The sequence below is a fragment of the Lipomyces japonicus genome (assembly GCF_038497905.1).
Source record: "Lipomyces japonicus strain CBS 7319 unplaced genomic scaffold V1514scaffold_78, whole genome shotgun sequence".
In the NCBI taxonomy this organism is placed as follows: domain Eukaryota; kingdom Fungi; phylum Ascomycota; class Lipomycetes; order Lipomycetales; family Lipomycetaceae; genus Lipomyces; species Lipomyces japonicus.
In genome coordinates this window covers 1-16,090 of record NW_027117890.1, presented here as the reverse complement: position 1 = coordinate 16,090, position 16,090 = coordinate 1, and the positions used below count along the sequence as shown (strand labels likewise).

General features: G+C 42.1%; 6 protein-coding genes and 1 non-coding gene across 7 annotated transcripts; 6 read left to right on the top strand and 1 right to left on the bottom strand.

Annotated features, from left to right (window-relative positions):
• The first annotated feature begins 21 nt into the window (after positions 1-21).
• V1514DRAFT_338577 (P-loop containing nucleoside triphosphate hydrolase protein) lies at positions 22-4,205 on the top strand. Its single transcript, XM_066928857.1, has 3 exons — positions 22-2,111; positions 2,165-3,427; positions 3,480-4,205. The coding sequence occupies exons 1-3, from the start codon at positions 114-116 to the stop codon at positions 4,050-4,052; spliced, it is 3,834 nt and encodes a 1,277-aa protein (XP_066780782.1). The 5' UTR covers positions 22-113; the 3' UTR covers positions 4,053-4,205.
• Positions 4,206-4,272: 67 nt separating this feature from the next.
• Positions 4,273-6,823, bottom strand: V1514DRAFT_349234 (OPT oligopeptide transporter protein-domain-containing protein; the record flags this gene model as incomplete). The annotated part of the gene is made up of 5 exons (XM_066929362.1): positions 4,273-5,606; positions 5,705-5,789; positions 5,830-5,967; positions 6,083-6,185; positions 6,207-6,823. The coding sequence occupies 5 exons, from the start codon at positions 6,821-6,823 to the stop codon at positions 4,273-4,275; spliced, it is 2,277 nt and encodes a 758-aa protein (XP_066780781.1).
• Positions 6,824-7,921: 1,098 nt separating this feature from the next.
• On the top strand, positions 7,922-8,693 carry V1514DRAFT_338575 (uncharacterized protein). Its single transcript, XM_066928856.1, has one exon. The coding sequence runs from the start codon at positions 8,041-8,043 to the stop codon at positions 8,560-8,562; it is 522 nt and encodes a 173-aa protein (XP_066780780.1). The 5' UTR covers positions 7,922-8,040; the 3' UTR covers positions 8,563-8,693.
• Positions 8,694-10,309: 1,616 nt separating this feature from the next.
• V1514DRAFT_t109 lies at positions 10,310-10,381 on the top strand. Its single transcript has one exon. It is a non-coding gene; the product is annotated as a tRNA-Gly (tRNA).
• A 737-nt stretch (positions 10,382-11,118) lies between these two features.
• Positions 11,119-13,184, top strand: V1514DRAFT_218518 (aspartic peptidase domain-containing protein). Its single transcript, XM_066924711.1, has 2 exons — positions 11,119-12,543; positions 12,606-13,184. The coding sequence occupies exons 1-2, from the start codon at positions 11,268-11,270 to the stop codon at positions 13,058-13,060; spliced, it is 1,731 nt and encodes a 576-aa protein (XP_066780779.1). The 5' UTR covers positions 11,119-11,267; the 3' UTR covers positions 13,061-13,184.
• Positions 13,185-13,253: 69 nt separating this feature from the next.
• On the top strand, positions 13,254-13,842 carry V1514DRAFT_338569 (mitochondrial import inner membrane translocase subunit TIM8). The gene is made up of 4 exons (XM_066928855.1): positions 13,254-13,417; positions 13,476-13,567; positions 13,637-13,686; positions 13,749-13,842. Exons 1-4 carry the CDS (start codon positions 13,312-13,314, stop codon positions 13,780-13,782), a joined length of 282 nt encoding a protein of 93 aa, XP_066780778.1. The 5' UTR covers positions 13,254-13,311; the 3' UTR covers positions 13,783-13,842.
• V1514DRAFT_338567 (aspartic peptidase domain-containing protein) lies at positions 13,843-15,698 on the top strand. The gene has a single exon (XM_066928854.1). The coding sequence runs from the start codon at positions 14,091-14,093 to the stop codon at positions 15,582-15,584; it is 1,494 nt and encodes a 497-aa protein (XP_066780777.1). The 5' UTR covers positions 13,843-14,090; the 3' UTR covers positions 15,585-15,698.
• The last annotated feature ends 392 nt before the right edge of the window (positions 15,699-16,090 follow it).

The following is a 16,090-nucleotide window of genomic DNA, read 5'->3' as shown; positions in this document are numbered from 1 at the left end:
TAATTTACGACCACGCCGCACGTTTTTCTTTTCTCCCAACTTGCAAAAAACCAAAAAAAATTGATTCAAGGCCTGATCTTTGTTTGAAATAGTGGCCGAATAGACGAATTATTATGGGAAAATACAGGAAAAGGTTCAACGAAAAGGCTCGATCAGGTACTTTGGCAAGGCAGAAAAAATTAAAACTTGCCCGTCAACCAAGGTCGATCAGGCGGCCAGAAGAGTACGAAGCCGATTCTGATAATGAGCAGCAACAGCAACAGCAACAAGAAACCCGAGAAAATGTTTCATCAGAGGTCAAGGGTAATGATGATGACCCTAATGCCGCTGTTTTACTACCGATGACTGCTGAAGAAAAAGCTGCCAAAAAGGCAGAATTAGAACAATTGTTCAAACCACCAGAATCGAAACTGTCACGAGTGAAACGGAAAAGGTTGGACAAGTACATTGAACGACAATTGAAGCGAGAAGAAAAAAAAGTAATCATGAAAAAATTGTCTGAATCACACGTTGATACATCCATGCTTCATAGTTTAAAGAAATTAGGCACCAATCATGAAACCCGCCGCGAGACCTTACAAGAAGCTCTCATGAAGGAAAAATTGGGCATTTTGGATGATGACGGACGGAAGTTGTTATATGAGGAACGTGAAGTCGTGCAAGATGGCAAGTTTACTGATTTTTTTGCCGCACAACAAGCCGTGAACCATCTGGCTGCTGTTGGCGAATCGTCAATCAATGCCACATCTTTGAAAAGATTACGCAAAGATGACCTTGCAGATCCAGCTGCTCAATCATTACCACCACTACCATCATCATCATCATCATCATCATCATCAACAATATTGTCACAATATTCCGATCCTGGCCCAACGTTCAAGTTTTCGGGGTCTGGATTTGGATTTGGAAGCTTACAAGCCAATCCAAAGTCACAACCTGCCACGACAAATAAGAAAAAAGTTCCCTATAATTGGAGGGCCAGGCTAGAAATGGAAAAGTTGCGAAAGGCCAAAATTCAGCTTGATGACGAAGATTACAGTTCTACTGAAGGAGAACAAGACGACGATGATGATGATGACAGTGCAGAATCATCAGAAATTGACCAAGGTTCTGATGAGGAAGACGAATGGTTGGGGTTTGATGAGGATCGTGCAGATAATTTACACGCGCAAAGCGACAACGAAGAAGATGTTGCGGAAGGAGATGAAAACGAGAGTGACGATGATGATGATGATGATGATGACAATGTCGAAGAGGCAAACTCTTCAACATCAAAAACTCGAGGCGAAAATTTCAAAGAATGGGCAGAAAACCAAATGCGTGGAGGTACTTCAGAAGAATTGTCGAATTTAAACACGGTGCCGAAATTTAACGGTGAATACCAACCAATCGATCGATCAGAAGACCGCACCACGCCACCTCCTGACATTGTCACCATAAAGGAAGCGAATCAACGGAAGTCATACTTTGTGCGGGTATCTCGTGATGTGGAAATCCAGTCTCAAAGATTGCAATTGCCGGTCGTGCAAGATGAGCAACGCATTATGGAAGCCATTCACAATAACCTATGTGTCGTTATCTGTGGCGAAACTGGTTCTGGAAAGACCACTCAAGTGCCGCAGTTTTTGTTAGAAGCCGGCTACGGCAATTTGAATAGTGATAACCCGGGCATGATTGGCATCACGCAGCCTCGCAGGGTGGCAGCTGTCAGCATGGCCAAGCGCGTCAGTCAAGAACTGGGCAAGGACCACCAGGGAAAAGTTGCATACCAAATCCGGTTCGAACAAACCACGAAACAGGGTACCGCCATGAAATTTATGACTGATGGTGTGCTGTTGCGGGAATTGGCAACTGATTTCACGTTAAGCAAATATTCGGCAATCATCATCGATGAGGCCCACGAACGCAATGTCAACACGGACATTTTGATTGGTGTGCTCAGCAGGGTCTTGAAGTTACGATACAGCATGAGCAAGGAGCCTGATTCCACAACCAAGCTATTGAAATTGATAATCATGTCCGCCACCCTCCGTGTTAGTGATTTTTCTGAAAACAAGCGGCTGTTTGATACCGTGCCTCCTGTCCTGAAAGTTGAAGCAAGGCAATATCCTGTAAGTCTTTTTTTTTTTTTTTTTTAAAAATAATGTTAACATGGTTTGTATAGGTATCGGTTCATTTCAACAGACGTACTCCAGCGAACTATCTCGAAGAAGCTTATCAAAAAGTTACAAAGATTCACCAGCGATTGCCACCCGGTGGAATTTTGGTGTTCCTGACTGGACAAAATGAAATTTCGCATTTATGTAAACGACTACGGAAAGCTTTTGCGGAAAAGAAGAGAGAAGACGAAGTTGTTGACGTTTCGTTAAAGCTTTCTATAAATGAAGCTGAAGTCGAAACTGAAGATGTCGATCTTGGAGATGACATTGTTGAGCATGCGTATGATTTGGATCAAAAGTCTAACAACAGCGACAGTGATGATGAAGAGTCGGAAATTGAGGAAGGGTTTGAAGAGCAAACCGATCAATTAAATACCGGCCCGTTGCATGTTTTGCCATTATATTCATTACTGCCGACAGCGCAGCAAATGAAGATTTTTGAGCAACCACCTGAGAATTCCAGGCTCTGCGTGATTGCCACCAACGTGGCTGAAACGTCGCTCACTATTCCCGGAATCAGATATGTGGTTGAATGTGGTCGAGTTAAGGAACGACACTTTAACGAGCAAACTGGAGTGCAAAGGTTCGACGTGAGCTGGATCAGCAAGGCAAGTGCCGACCAACGGTCCGGCCGGGCAGGCCGCACCGGGCCCGGTCATGCCTACCGACTTTATTCATCTGCTGTGTTCGAGAGTGAGTTTGCCAAGTTCACGCAAGCCGAGATCTTGCGCATGCCAATTGATGGTGTCGTGTTGCAAATGAAGCACATGGGTATCGATACAATTGCCAACTTCCCATTCCCAACTTCTCCGGATCGTGATAACTTGATCAATGCTGAAAAGTTGTTGCATTACTTGGGAGCTTTAAATGGTCAGGGCATGTTAACTGAATTGGGCAAGACCATGAGTGCCTTCCCCGTGGCTCCAAGGTTTGCCAAGATGCTAGTGATTGGTCATCAATATGATTGTCTGCATTTTATTATTGCTATCGTTGCTGGGTTGTCGGTTGGTGACCCGTTCCTGTCTGAGCATGAGCTTGGAATCGAAACCGAGTTGTTAGATAATGACAATGATAACAATCAACATGAAGTAAGTCACGGTGAGATTGAAGCAAGCAAGCGACGACGGAAAGAATACCATGTCGCTCAACATCGATTTTCTGGACTAGACCAAACTTCGGACGTGCTCAAGATGTTAAGCGTGATTTGTGCTTATGAATATGAAGACTCCAAACCAGAATTTTGTTTTAACAATTTCTTGCGACAAAAGGTGTGTTGCTTTAATTTTTTTTTTTTTTTTTACTAACAAATGTACAAATTAGACGATGGAAGAAATTCATAAGCTTCGACAACAGCTCACTCACATTGTGGCCATTAACACGACATTACAATCAGTCACGTTTACTCCAAAGCTGAAAGCACCGTCACCAACCCAGGTTAAGGCATTAAAACAAATGATCTCGGCCGGTTTTATTGATCAAGTTGTGGTTCGTGCTGATCTCGTATCTGGATTCGACGAATCATCACTATCATCGGCAGCCGTGACTTACAGTCACAAAAAGAGAGTTCGCGTAACGGATATTCCATACCTGAGATTAAATCCTTACACGTACATTAAGGATTCAACGTTCCTGAGCGGCTCCAACGGCGGCGTGGACAAATCTTGCGTGAAGGACATTCAAACTCCTGTTTTCATTCATAACAGCTCCGTATTGCTTTCATCAGACGAAACCAAGCGAGCTACAGACATGCCACCATTTTTGGCATATAATGTGATTCAGGAAAGCAGTGGTCACAAGTTCGATACCGCATTACATCCGCCTCGCATCCGGATCAAGCCGTTGACTTCGATCGGTGGCAAGCAGCTTGCGAACTTGTGCAAGCAGGCATGGTAAATTACAGGTTTTATTTTTTTTTTTTTTCCATATAGACGGAGACGGTAAAAGATATAAATATATATATTTGTACAGTATTCAATTTTATAAAAGTTTTGGTTGTGTATATAATATTTTGTTAATAAAGAAAACAAAAAAAAACTGCATTTGTACTATAATTAAAACGTAAAATAAAAAAGCTGAAACAAAAAACGACAATTTAATAATATATTGTTCTTTTCTATTCAAACTGGCCAGGAGCAGGACCGAATCCATCTTGCGGAATTGGAAGCAACGCTGCCGTTCTTGCATAATCAACACCGGTGGCATAAATTTTTTTTCCCCACCAGGGCAACGTGGTTTGCGTGTATTGAAGTGATGCGAAAATAATCACGCCGGCGAACGCAATGCCAGCGGACAGGCCCAACGTCAACACGTACGTGTACTTTGACCGCCAGCCGATATAATACCTGCGCAAGTAAAACATAAACAAAAAGGAAAAATAAAACCCGGGAATGTAATACGACAAGTTGTACGTGCCACCCCACATGATTGATCCGTAACTCATCAATCCTGGATTGATAATCTTGAACCGTTGCGGGTACTTCAGCTGTGCCAACGCAAACGGCACGCCAATCACGCCTCCGATCCAGAACGCGTGCTTCATGACAGGGTAGATGCTGGTTAGCACGCGTTCGGACGAAATCACACCCCACATGATGGCCTCCGAGTGCATGGTCCGTGGCGTCGCGCAAACGAACTTGTCCACTTGCGTCTTACTGCAGAAATCCTTAACGCCAGAGAAAAGTGCCTCGACCACGCCGACAGTGCAAAATGATTGAATCAACGTGGCGATCATCTGGCATCTAAACGCAGCTCGTTGCGGGATCTTGGAATAATGAGCAATTTTTTGATCAGCAATAAAACTTTCCGCTTGCTCGTCAATGTTGTAACCCCACATGCGCACGAGCAAATTGGTCGTGGCATTACCAGGGTCCATGTATCCAGCCAGGATAACAGAAAACGCACCAAATTCGTGCGCGGAACCAGTGCGAGACATGACGATCAATAACGGGATCAACATGCCAATGTTGAACAGAAAAATGACAATGATGGTCCATACTGGTACGTGCGTGGGCCATCCAAACAAGGCACCGAATCCGAAGATCACAAACGTGGCAAGGAACCACCAATCAGGTACTTCGGCATATTTGGACATCATGGTCGAGTGTGCATCCGTGAACTGAACAAGAGTTTGCTTTCGAGGGTGACGCAACGTGAGCCAAAACATTTTGGTCGAACTGTAAACCAGTTTGTATTCGGAAATCATGATGTAAGTAAATGCGCAAGTATATGCAGCCAACAGGGCACCAGTACCGACGATGTTGCCGGCAGAGATGTAAGGAGGCGAGCACTGAACGTATTTGGATTGATCAAACACGCCGCTGTTCAGCACTTTCGAAACATTGTAATCATCTCCGTATCGATCAAATACCGAGTTTAAATTAATCGGCATGTATCCACTCCATTTGTAATTCGTATAATAAAGAGCCAACATGATTATTCCAGATATGACTGCTCCAGCAAATTTGTTCATAAAGGCAAAAAAGGGCACGACCAACGGACTGTAAGTGTTAACCATGGCCCAGTCAAAGTGGAGATCGGGTTGGGACCAAATCCAAGGTATGAACCAGAAATAACGGCCAGGTTGACGTTCTTCGGTGCAATCCAGGTCATCCAATTAAATGTACTAAGTGCCTTAAACAAGAAATTGGGCACGAAAAAGTAAAAAAATGACAATCCGAATGTGAGGAAAATGCCGACCAATAGTCCATCCGTTGATCGACGTTTTGGATTCCTTGACCACTAACGCACGACTCAATGCCAGGGTTGGCAGCACATTGGGGAAAATGGCCTTCTCAGGATAAATCACCATCTTGCGCATCATGCCAGCCAGCCCGTAACCAAAAAATAACCAGGATACGTTTATGGTCCATGTAAATTCAAAAGTCAACCTATTTGTAATTGAAAAAAATCTTGTGCCGCATGACAATAACCATCTGCAGCCAATTTGATGTTTGCGCACCACAGTTAACCATGATCGTGGCCAGCATCTGCTCCTTGATTGTCCACAGACCCGGGTTGATACTGTACCTAGTACTTCAAAAAAAAAACCCCCAGTCAGGTAGAAATTCGGTAAATTTTCCACAGGGATAGAGAAACAATTGAATTACGGTGGACTGAAGCGAAATTCTGGGTTGACGAAAAGAAAAAAATTCGTTAATGAAAGACCCGATGGCTACCCACAAGCATCCAAGCACGTAGGCGCGAAGAGTTTCGACCGGAATGGTTGGGTCATCAAACGGGTCAGTGACAGCCCTGAATTCTGGGTACGGTGAATGGTACTTAATCACAATCGCTTCCAAACGGGCATGAAGTTCGTGAACTTCCGGATTAGTGCCGTATGCTTCAGCTCCAGCCACGTTAAGTTCAATATTGTTATACAAAGACTGCGAGAAGTTGACATCGCCATGATGCTCAATCAAAGTATTTTGCAACACCTCAAGAACTTCGGCTAATGAAGTAACAAGAAATTTTTCATAAAGATAAGCTGATGCCTTGTCAGCTAATGGATCATCATCAAGCGACTTGCCCACTTCATTCATTTCCTTGAGCTGACTTATGATCTGGTCACGATCAAACTGGTAAAGTTTTTCATCCTCAGAAGAGACGTCGGCTTGATCGATAAACGTGACCGTCCCATCTTTGTTGATTTGTTTTTCTTCAGTCATCGGAAACGAGCGTCTAGGAATGGGTCTACATTAGACATATGCAAATCTGTTAAATCAAGCATACTAACCTGAGAGTATTCAAAATTCAATTGATGGTTTAATCGGGAGGAAATTATTGAAAACAATTAAACTTGAATATCAGAAAAACTAACGAGACTGGCATACTATATATGCTTTGAAATGAAAAACAAAAAAGTATCGTCACGAAAATGTTCGTCATTCATAACCAAGTGATAAAGCCAAGAGCTTGTGTCTGTGAGAGCCACGGTTGGTGGTTGAAATAAAAACAAAAAAGAAAAAAAAAAAAATTTATTTGACGCCGCCCACATTTGTGAACAGCAAGGGTAAAAGTCCACTGCGATCAATACTGATTAGATGCAATCTGTAAATTATATAAAAATAAACTCGCTAATCAAAAACAACAAAGACTCGCATTCATGTCATTCACCATGACCTTGAGTCATGCGACTGACGATGCTGGTTGCGTTTTTGCACCTTTGACTGTAAATTGAAATGTAACCCCAACATGCACCTCCATCGTATTCATGGTATTCATAGCATGTAATCGTCACTGTCGTTGTCGTAATACGGCTTAGGCAAACCAAGCCCGAATCGGGGCGTAGGGGCCAAGATTTAACAAATTGCGACATTGACTAAAAAATAGAATTGCACCCCGGCCAAGAAACTGGTCATAGTGGCCGCCACTACCATCCCTTTCTCATTTGCTCACATTGCCTCGTGCTATGGAAAAATTTTGTCCGTATGCATGCCGATAGCACTACCACCGAAATGCTGAGCGTCGAAGTGATTGCCGGATGGCCAGTCCCAGGGGTCGGGGTATTAACACAAGCAGGCAAAGTCAATGTATATCCACATCAGTCACTATATTATATACACAAACAGTACGCCCATCAAATCGACATCATAGTTCACAAGCGATTATTATCATGTCTGGTTGGCAGCGGCCGCACGGCGGGCGACGACTAGGTAGAAACATGAAGGCTCTTGAATGAGCCGCAAAATCTGAGGCTCATTCAGGAGTAAAGGATTTGTAGTCGTGAAGTTACGTCGACTGCGCCCAGCAAGCTGTGCATAAATCTCAAATTCCAGATTTTTTTTTTAATTTTCGTGTTTTCTAATTTTCGTGTTTTCTTGCTTTTGTACTTTACTCCCGTGCAAGAGCAATTAAATGTCGTGATTATGGCACATTGGAGACCATGCATGATGTCTTGGCTCTTGGACCATCAACCTCGTCCAATCAATCCGCAACAAAGAAGAAAAAAGAAAACAATAATCAGAAGAGACGTCCAATAAACGCGGCTTCTCGGCAGATGCACGATAGTGACACAAACCAATTTGTAAAACGTGATTTGATTATGAATTTTGCAACCTTTCTGTGGTTTTTATTGAACAACTTTATTTTTGCACCTAGTATTCGGTCTATGTCAATCACTACATATCTTACATATAACCTTCCACCCTGTTTTTTTAATGCTGACGATATGCCATATTTAAGTAATAACGATGCTTACCTACGCTTGCCCAGTTTAATAAAATGTTTATTTGTTTATCAGATTTTGAAATATATATTCACGCTTCATTTGTTTCTCACATTACGGTCACATTTATCGTTATGTCTATCACTCTATAAAAAATTATGCATGCTAGCTCAATATACGGCATTGTATTTATTGTATACTGATGCATTTCTTTGTTTACAAATCCATCCATTTGGATAACGCCCCCCTATTGGATAGCTCCAGTGAAAAATGTAGTCGCAACACAACTCAAGAATGCCCAACCTGCACTTCTGTTTACAATCAGATAATTCTAATTTTTCACGATTCAGGACAAAACTGAGTCTCATAATATCGTCGACAATCTTAAGACTTATTTCCTCGTGCAACAACATTCCAATCACAAATTTTCTATCACAAATTCAAATCCAAACATGCATCAACCTTATCAAAGTTTGATATCAGTCATTGCTGTTAATAGTCATAAATTCTAACTGTTCATGGCGCACGTAAACATCAAATTTCGATCGCCAGAAACTCGAGTAGCCACATCTTACAATTAATTACTTTCAGATTTTATTGAGGACAAGACCCCACTCTGTTTAAAAAAGTTACCGCGGAAAACTTTTTTGAAGTATATGTTTTTTTTTTACAGTATAGTAATTAATTTGTAAATATAAACAAATTAGAGCAGAAACGTTTTAAACGATTCCTATGAATTATCTTTAACAAAGAAGAATGCTAACAAACTGCTATGCCATGTCTGTGCCCCGCTTTCAAAGATTATTGGGCTGTGGATGGCTGAAGCGTGGCTGGGGCGTGGCTGTGTTAAGGCTAGGGTTGTGTTTGTACTTGTACATATATATAAGCTGAGGTTAAGCCCATAATAAAATTTCATCATCGAAAATTAGACAAAGATTAATCGTCACGCCAACTGACCCTGTCATCAGTATAAATTTGAATAAACTCTTTGTGGTACTCAAGGAGCTTTATTCTACTAAATCATCACAGTTTTAGTAACAGCGTCCTGTATCGAATCAAACGTGGCTAAAATAACGTTCGTGGATAGCAATTAATTGATGTGGCCGCACCCTGTGGCGTATTATTATAACCAAGAAGACAAAGAAGAATAAAGATTTAATTAACAAAGAAAAATGATCAAAAAGAAAACATATGCTAAGAAAACAAATCATAAACATAAAAAAAAGCAAAAAAGTAAACAGAAAAAAAACAAAAAACATCACGCCATATTGATTGAAACGCCTGTGGAGAAAGTCGTTTTCCGATAAAAGGAAGGGCTCCAGGACAAAAATTAATGTTTTAAACTTTAAATAATTACTAAACCAAAGCTTAGTCATCAGTTTGACTGTTAAAATGTATTGTTTAATTTTCGATGATGAATGAATTTATTATGGGCTCAACCTCAGTATATATATATGTACAGTAAATAAATATTAAATTTTTTGTTAGTATACGCGGTACACTAAAGGGCCAGCCGACGAAAGGGACAATGATAATAAAATCCGTATATTTCAAGGTCAAGAATCAAAGAAAGTACATCCGCGTACTTTATATATTCAAGAGGACAGCGGCCTTGCGTGACGCGCAAAGGACTCCCACACCGGGTAACTTCTGATAGCAGGAAAAACTGCGGGAACGCTTTGCACGGGAGAGTCAGGAAGCGATGTTACAGGATATGGTAGAAGAAGGGCAAGGGTATGGGTTAAGTGTGAAGTATATGTAGTATCTCGTATTCCGGTAACGCTGGCAGACTTAAGAGGGCAGCTGTTATTCGGACTATAAACCAGTACAATAATACACTAACTATAACTGTTCTAAATTCACACCTTGTTACAAAAGAAAAAAACGTACACAAAAAACGTTGCCAAAACAACTCAACATACGTAAGTACTTACGTAAGTTGCGTAACTTTGGTTAATAAAAACTGTGTTTTAAATTTGGGTACACTGGACGGTTAGTGTAGTGGTTATCATATTTGCCTTCCAAGCAAATGACAGGGGTTCGATTCTCCTACCGTTCAAAATTTATTTTTTTATTTTTTTTATTTTTATGTTGTTTTGACCAAAAGTCTATTGTTAGTTACTGTGTCCTCTACACGTATCTTCTAACACGTGACCTAAAGATTCCACTGTCAGGACCCTGCAACGCAAAATATACACGTATAGAGAAACACGGGAGAAAAAATATAAAGAAAAGAAGAAAGAATAAATAAAATACAGGCTCCCTTCCCAGTTATAACACACTCAGAAACTCCTCCCCATATCCCTTATCGTGCCATTCCCCGTACGCTTGCCAACACAATACGTGCGTACGGTGTACCTCAGAGTGACACATTACATTTAATTAATTACGTACTTCACTCATCACTCATTACGTCAACTTTATTACTCCATCACATCCTTTTTTTATAAATTTATTTAATCATATCTTCTAATTATAAAAACATGGAAGCAGACATGATAATATACCCGTACTAGATTTCCCACCGTTTTCAAGTATGAACTGATAAGGAATATACAATTTTACTTATACATGGGTATTTGTAAAGTTCGGGTGGTGACGAAATGCGTAAGTGGTAGGCACATAACGCCAGCCCAGGGCTTCCCGGCTGCTGGAAATGCGACTCATAAGTATTTAAAAGCTATTGAAAATTAAATAACTGGTTATTTGAAAGATTTTTTCACTTTATTATTTTGACATTGCAGACCATGCAGTGATTAAGGTTTTCATATACATGCTACGTAACTATGTATGAACATAGTGGCAAATTACGTAAAAGCCCTATTAAGTTGCGAACGGTAAAAAAAATTATATCCCGCAGGATGAGTAAAAGACCGGCTTTTAAAAAAATGTTTTTCCCATCACCACAATTTCAACTTTTTCTTTAGATCAAAAAATGAAGGATCATGAGGGTGTTAAAGTTTGAGAAGATAGTACTGGTTTTTAGCTTGTTGCTCGCATGCGTGCCTGCCATGGCGTCAACGGCAGGCTTGGGGTCATCGCAGCCGCTGCCCCACACGCTCGAGTTTGCTATTGAGGCATATTCCCGGACTCGAGGCGGCTCACACTCATTCCCACGACCGGCGTTGCAGCAACATCCTTGGAGTGTGAGTGACAATGCATATGATCATGGGACTGACCGGTTTGATTTCACTTACTTGCTGGGGCTGTCCCTTGGTCAACCTTCAGCTCAGCCGGTCGTGCTCCAAATCGAGACAGGCACGTGGGATTTTTGGGTGCAGGCAGCACAAAACCCGGATTGCAAAACGCAAGAACTTGATTTTTGTGCCGTGACGGGAGAATTCAATACTGGCAAATCGTCGACGGCGCACAAGATGGCGTTGGGCAGGCGCATTTTGTATGACGACGCCACGTACGTCCGCATGGAGTATTACCGAGAACATCTGGTTCTGGCTAATGGCGACGTGACCGTACCCGCGTTCACGCTTGGAGTGTCAGACGAGTCCACCGCCGTGATTGGCAGGATCGGATTAGGCATTGCGTTGAAGCCACCGCGGACGAGAATTTATGATTTCCAAGCAGCATTGGTGCAAGCTAACGTTACGCAAATCACGAGTTTTGCCTGGTGGGTTGGAGATCACAATGTTGCGCATCCAACTGGCAAGCTTTTGTTTGGTGGGATTGACAAGTCCAAGTTTTATGGTGAGCTGAAGACAGTGGACATGATTCCGTTAACCAAGAACGTCGTGTTGAGTCACAGGCTTAGCGTGGAAACGATCACGCAAGTGCAAAATAAAGTAGAGTACCGACTGGATGACGGGCGATCTCCGTTTAAGGTCACGTTGAATCCGGCCATCAGTTGGTCGTATTTCCCGTTTGGTACGGCCAGCTTGATCGCCAATAAACTGGGCAGTTCGGGCTTTCGAAAGGACCTGCAGGCTTTTTTAATTAGCTGTGACCGTCGAAATCATCGACTTCAACATGATAACGAAGATTATGATGATGCTGTGTATAATGATGCATTGCGGTTTGACTTTGGTGGAGGCGCAAAAATTACAGTTCCGGTGTCTCAATTGGTGGCCCGAATCGGCACTACCAAATCTGGCGCAGGCGTGTGCGCGTTGACAATCACGACTGCTGAACCGACCTTGCCGGAGTTTGGTGTTAACTACGACTACGTGATTGGCGATAACATTTTGCGGTACGCATATGTCGTATATGGTGAGTTCAGTGGTGGAATTGCGATCGTTGATTGAAATCGTATAAATGCTAATACGTAACAGATGCACAGAATCGGCGCATATCCATGGCACAAGCAGTTAAGAATAACAGCCTGGCAGGCCTGTCTGTCGACACAGTTTTCGCGCTTGGTAACGACGGCGTGCTCCCTGGCACGACCGGCGTGCCACCTCGCGTGGTTATTACAAAACCGGGATTCCCGGTGGGCCTGATTGTAAAATTTTTCACCGGCATGCTCTTCTTACTGGCAGGCTTAAAGCTATATGCAGTTTATAAAGATGGCAGATTGAAAGTTGACAAATTACAGGTTGAACAATTGCAAGTTATTATCGTGCCGTGGCTATCGTTGAACCGGGCAAGGTTTCAGCAACTTGTACAATGTCCTGTATCGTCTTGGCAGCGACTGAGGCAGCGACTGGGCCAGGGGCATTGGCAAGAGCAACGGCAGGCTGCAGGTAATAATATTTCGGAAGACAAATCGGGTCGGAGAATTGTATAATATGAGAGAAAAATTTAACGAATTTGCATATAATATCGATGGTTGTAATGATTTTTTTTTTTTTTTGTATATATACATTGTGTTAAATCAAATTGAATTGAAAATAAAAAAAAACCGAGCTGGTGTGCACGTGATGTGATACAGCTTTGAGCTTTGAAGCGAATGGAGGCATGTTTCATTCCCGCGAAAATTGCTTCACGCCGTCACGAACGTCTAATTAAAAGTGTATACAACATCAAAACAAGGCAGTCATGGCCGAAATCAATTCACAATTGCTTGAATCACTATCTGAAAGTGACAAGAAGTCTATCAGTCAGTTTATTGAGGCTGAAAATACCAGAACTAAGATTCAAACTAGTAAGAGATATTCACAGCTCAGAGCTGGAATCGTTGCTGACAACAACTGACTACGTAGACGTGCACACGTTTACGGATTTGTGCTTCAAGAAATGCATCACGGCGCCAGTTACGGATCATGGCCTCACGACTACCGAGGCTTCATGCATGGTATGCGGAGACTTTGGGTTTCTTGAAATTGTTGTATCGCTGGTGGTGACGAACTAATACGTTTTTTAGAACAATTGTGTTAACCGTTATTTGGATGCAAACGTTCAAGTGGTTCAGTTGTAAGTTAATGGCTTATTTGTATTTTTTTTTTTTGGCCCCTGGAGCTAACATTGAGTTCCAGCATTGCTTCTGCGGCGGGCAACAGAAGACTGTAGTCACGCGTCTGTTTCTGTACATAGTTCCTATTAATGCCATTGACCCATTATGCCTTGTGTAATAACCAGTACATGTCATGATATTTCATTCCTGACTGACGATATAAATAAATCCACTGCGCCAGTTCGGTTACGCGTCCAGGGGCTTGGCCCCCTCGGGGCGCGCGGCGAAGTAGCTGAACTAAAAAAAAAAATTATGGTCAAACCCGCCGTCTACGAATTTAAATTATAAAAGAGTTTTGGTCTTGCAAGTTTCCCGGTCTCCTCTCAATTACATTCGTTATATCTGGAAAAATATTTCTTTCGTTATGAAACTTGTATATCTGACTGCACTTTTTGCCGCCAGTGCAATGGCGACTCCGGTCGCACTACCAAATCCTGCCAGGTCGGCAGGTTTGTCGGCCGCCGGTGCTGGCGTGGTCAAGTTTGATTTTAATTCGGCAGAGACTGCCGAGGATCGATTTAAACGAGACATTGTTCGGCGGTTGCGAAAGCGGGATAGTTCAACGTCGACACTGGCGATTGACAATCTGTCGACGCAAGGGGCATACATTGCTAACATTACATTGGGCACGCCGGCTCAGGATTTCAGCGTTATCCTCGACACTGGTTCGGCTGATTTGTGGGTCCAGAGCTCGTCAAACCCGTCTTGCACATCATCATCATCATCATCATCATCATCATTGTCGTCATCAAGTAGCAGCAGTGGCAGCAGGAGTAGCGGCAATTTCTGCTCTGGAACTGGCACGTTCACTTCAAGCGACAGTTCCACATTCTCAGAAACCACGGTCGACCTGTCCATCACGTATGCCGATGGCACGTACGCTAACGGTGAGTTTGCTGAGGACGTTTTAGGATTTTCTGGAGTCAGCATCAAGAACTTTACGTTTGGGCTTGCCGATAATTCAACTTCAAATTATGGCGTGCTCGGTATCGGATTTGCTGAAGACGAATCTGTCACGGAATCATATGATAATTTGCCCATTAGATTGGTGGATGAAGGCGTGATCAATCTTCGCGCGTATTCGTTGTGGTTGAATGATATCGACTCGTCATCCGGATCGGTCCTATTTGGTGGCATCGACCTGGCAAAGTTCACTGGCGAGCTGGTCACGATCGACATGGAACCGACCACTGGAAAAATTTACGCAGAGTTCATTGTCAGCCTGACAGACATCACATTCAACTCGACATCATCGTCCAATCAAACCAAGATCTTGTCCTCATCTGCTGGTGACAGTGCACTAGAAGTCATTCTTGATTCAGGCACCACGTATGGCATCTTGCCTAGTTCAGTTGTGGCGGATATTGCCAATCAGTTGGGTTCAAGCTCCACGTTTGAAGATTCGGGCTTGTACGTGGTGAATTGTGATTATCAGGATTCTGCCGATACTCTAGTGCTCAAGTTTGATTCTACTGCCAAGTTGGAAGTCAGTCTTCGTCAACTTATCGTTACGGTCGAATCCGACTCGGCTGGAAACGAAGTATGCGTGCTCGGGGTAACTTCGTCATCCTCATCCTTGTTGTTCGACGACTTCGCAAGCGATGCCACCTACTTGCTTGGTGATTCGTTCTTGAGATCAGGATATTTTGTTTATGATTTGGATAACAAGAGAGTATCAGTTGCCCAGGCCGTTTTCAATACTGATGTTTCGGATGTGATTGTTCTTAACAGTACAGGCCTGGCATCGAGCTCGCCATCAGGTCAAGGCATCAGTCGCACCAGCGCTGGCCGAAAACTAAGCCATTCGTCGTTGCTTACTGTTGTATCCGTTGCAGTTGCTATTTTATCAATTTTGTAAAGTTTTTTTTTTTTTTTTTAGTATTTGTTGTTGGGTTAGTTCACCTGGGTAGGTGTGATTTTGCATCGTGCATATTGTGTCATGTGTAAGCATTTGGTGTTTATTTTTTAATGGTATTTTATAAAATAGATTGCATGTTTTATGGATTTAGTATCTATATATATATGTAGTATAGAGAATATTTTTGGTCATCATAAAGATCCATTTCATCAACTAAAGATTCGTAGTCATGCATATCCCTAATTCTGTTGGATATAACAAACAATAACAAAATTGCATATCTTCGATAACAATATCCAAATAAAACTATTACGTATAATAAATGTTGACTACGTGAACAGTTAATTAAATTATATATAATTGATTGACACGATCGTATACTGTGATGACACATGAAAAACAAAAAGAAATTTTTTTTTTTAAAATTTTTACATTTTATAATTTTTTTGTGTTTTGCAATTTTAAACATGAGATATAATAAATATGTAACTGAATCGAACAAGGCT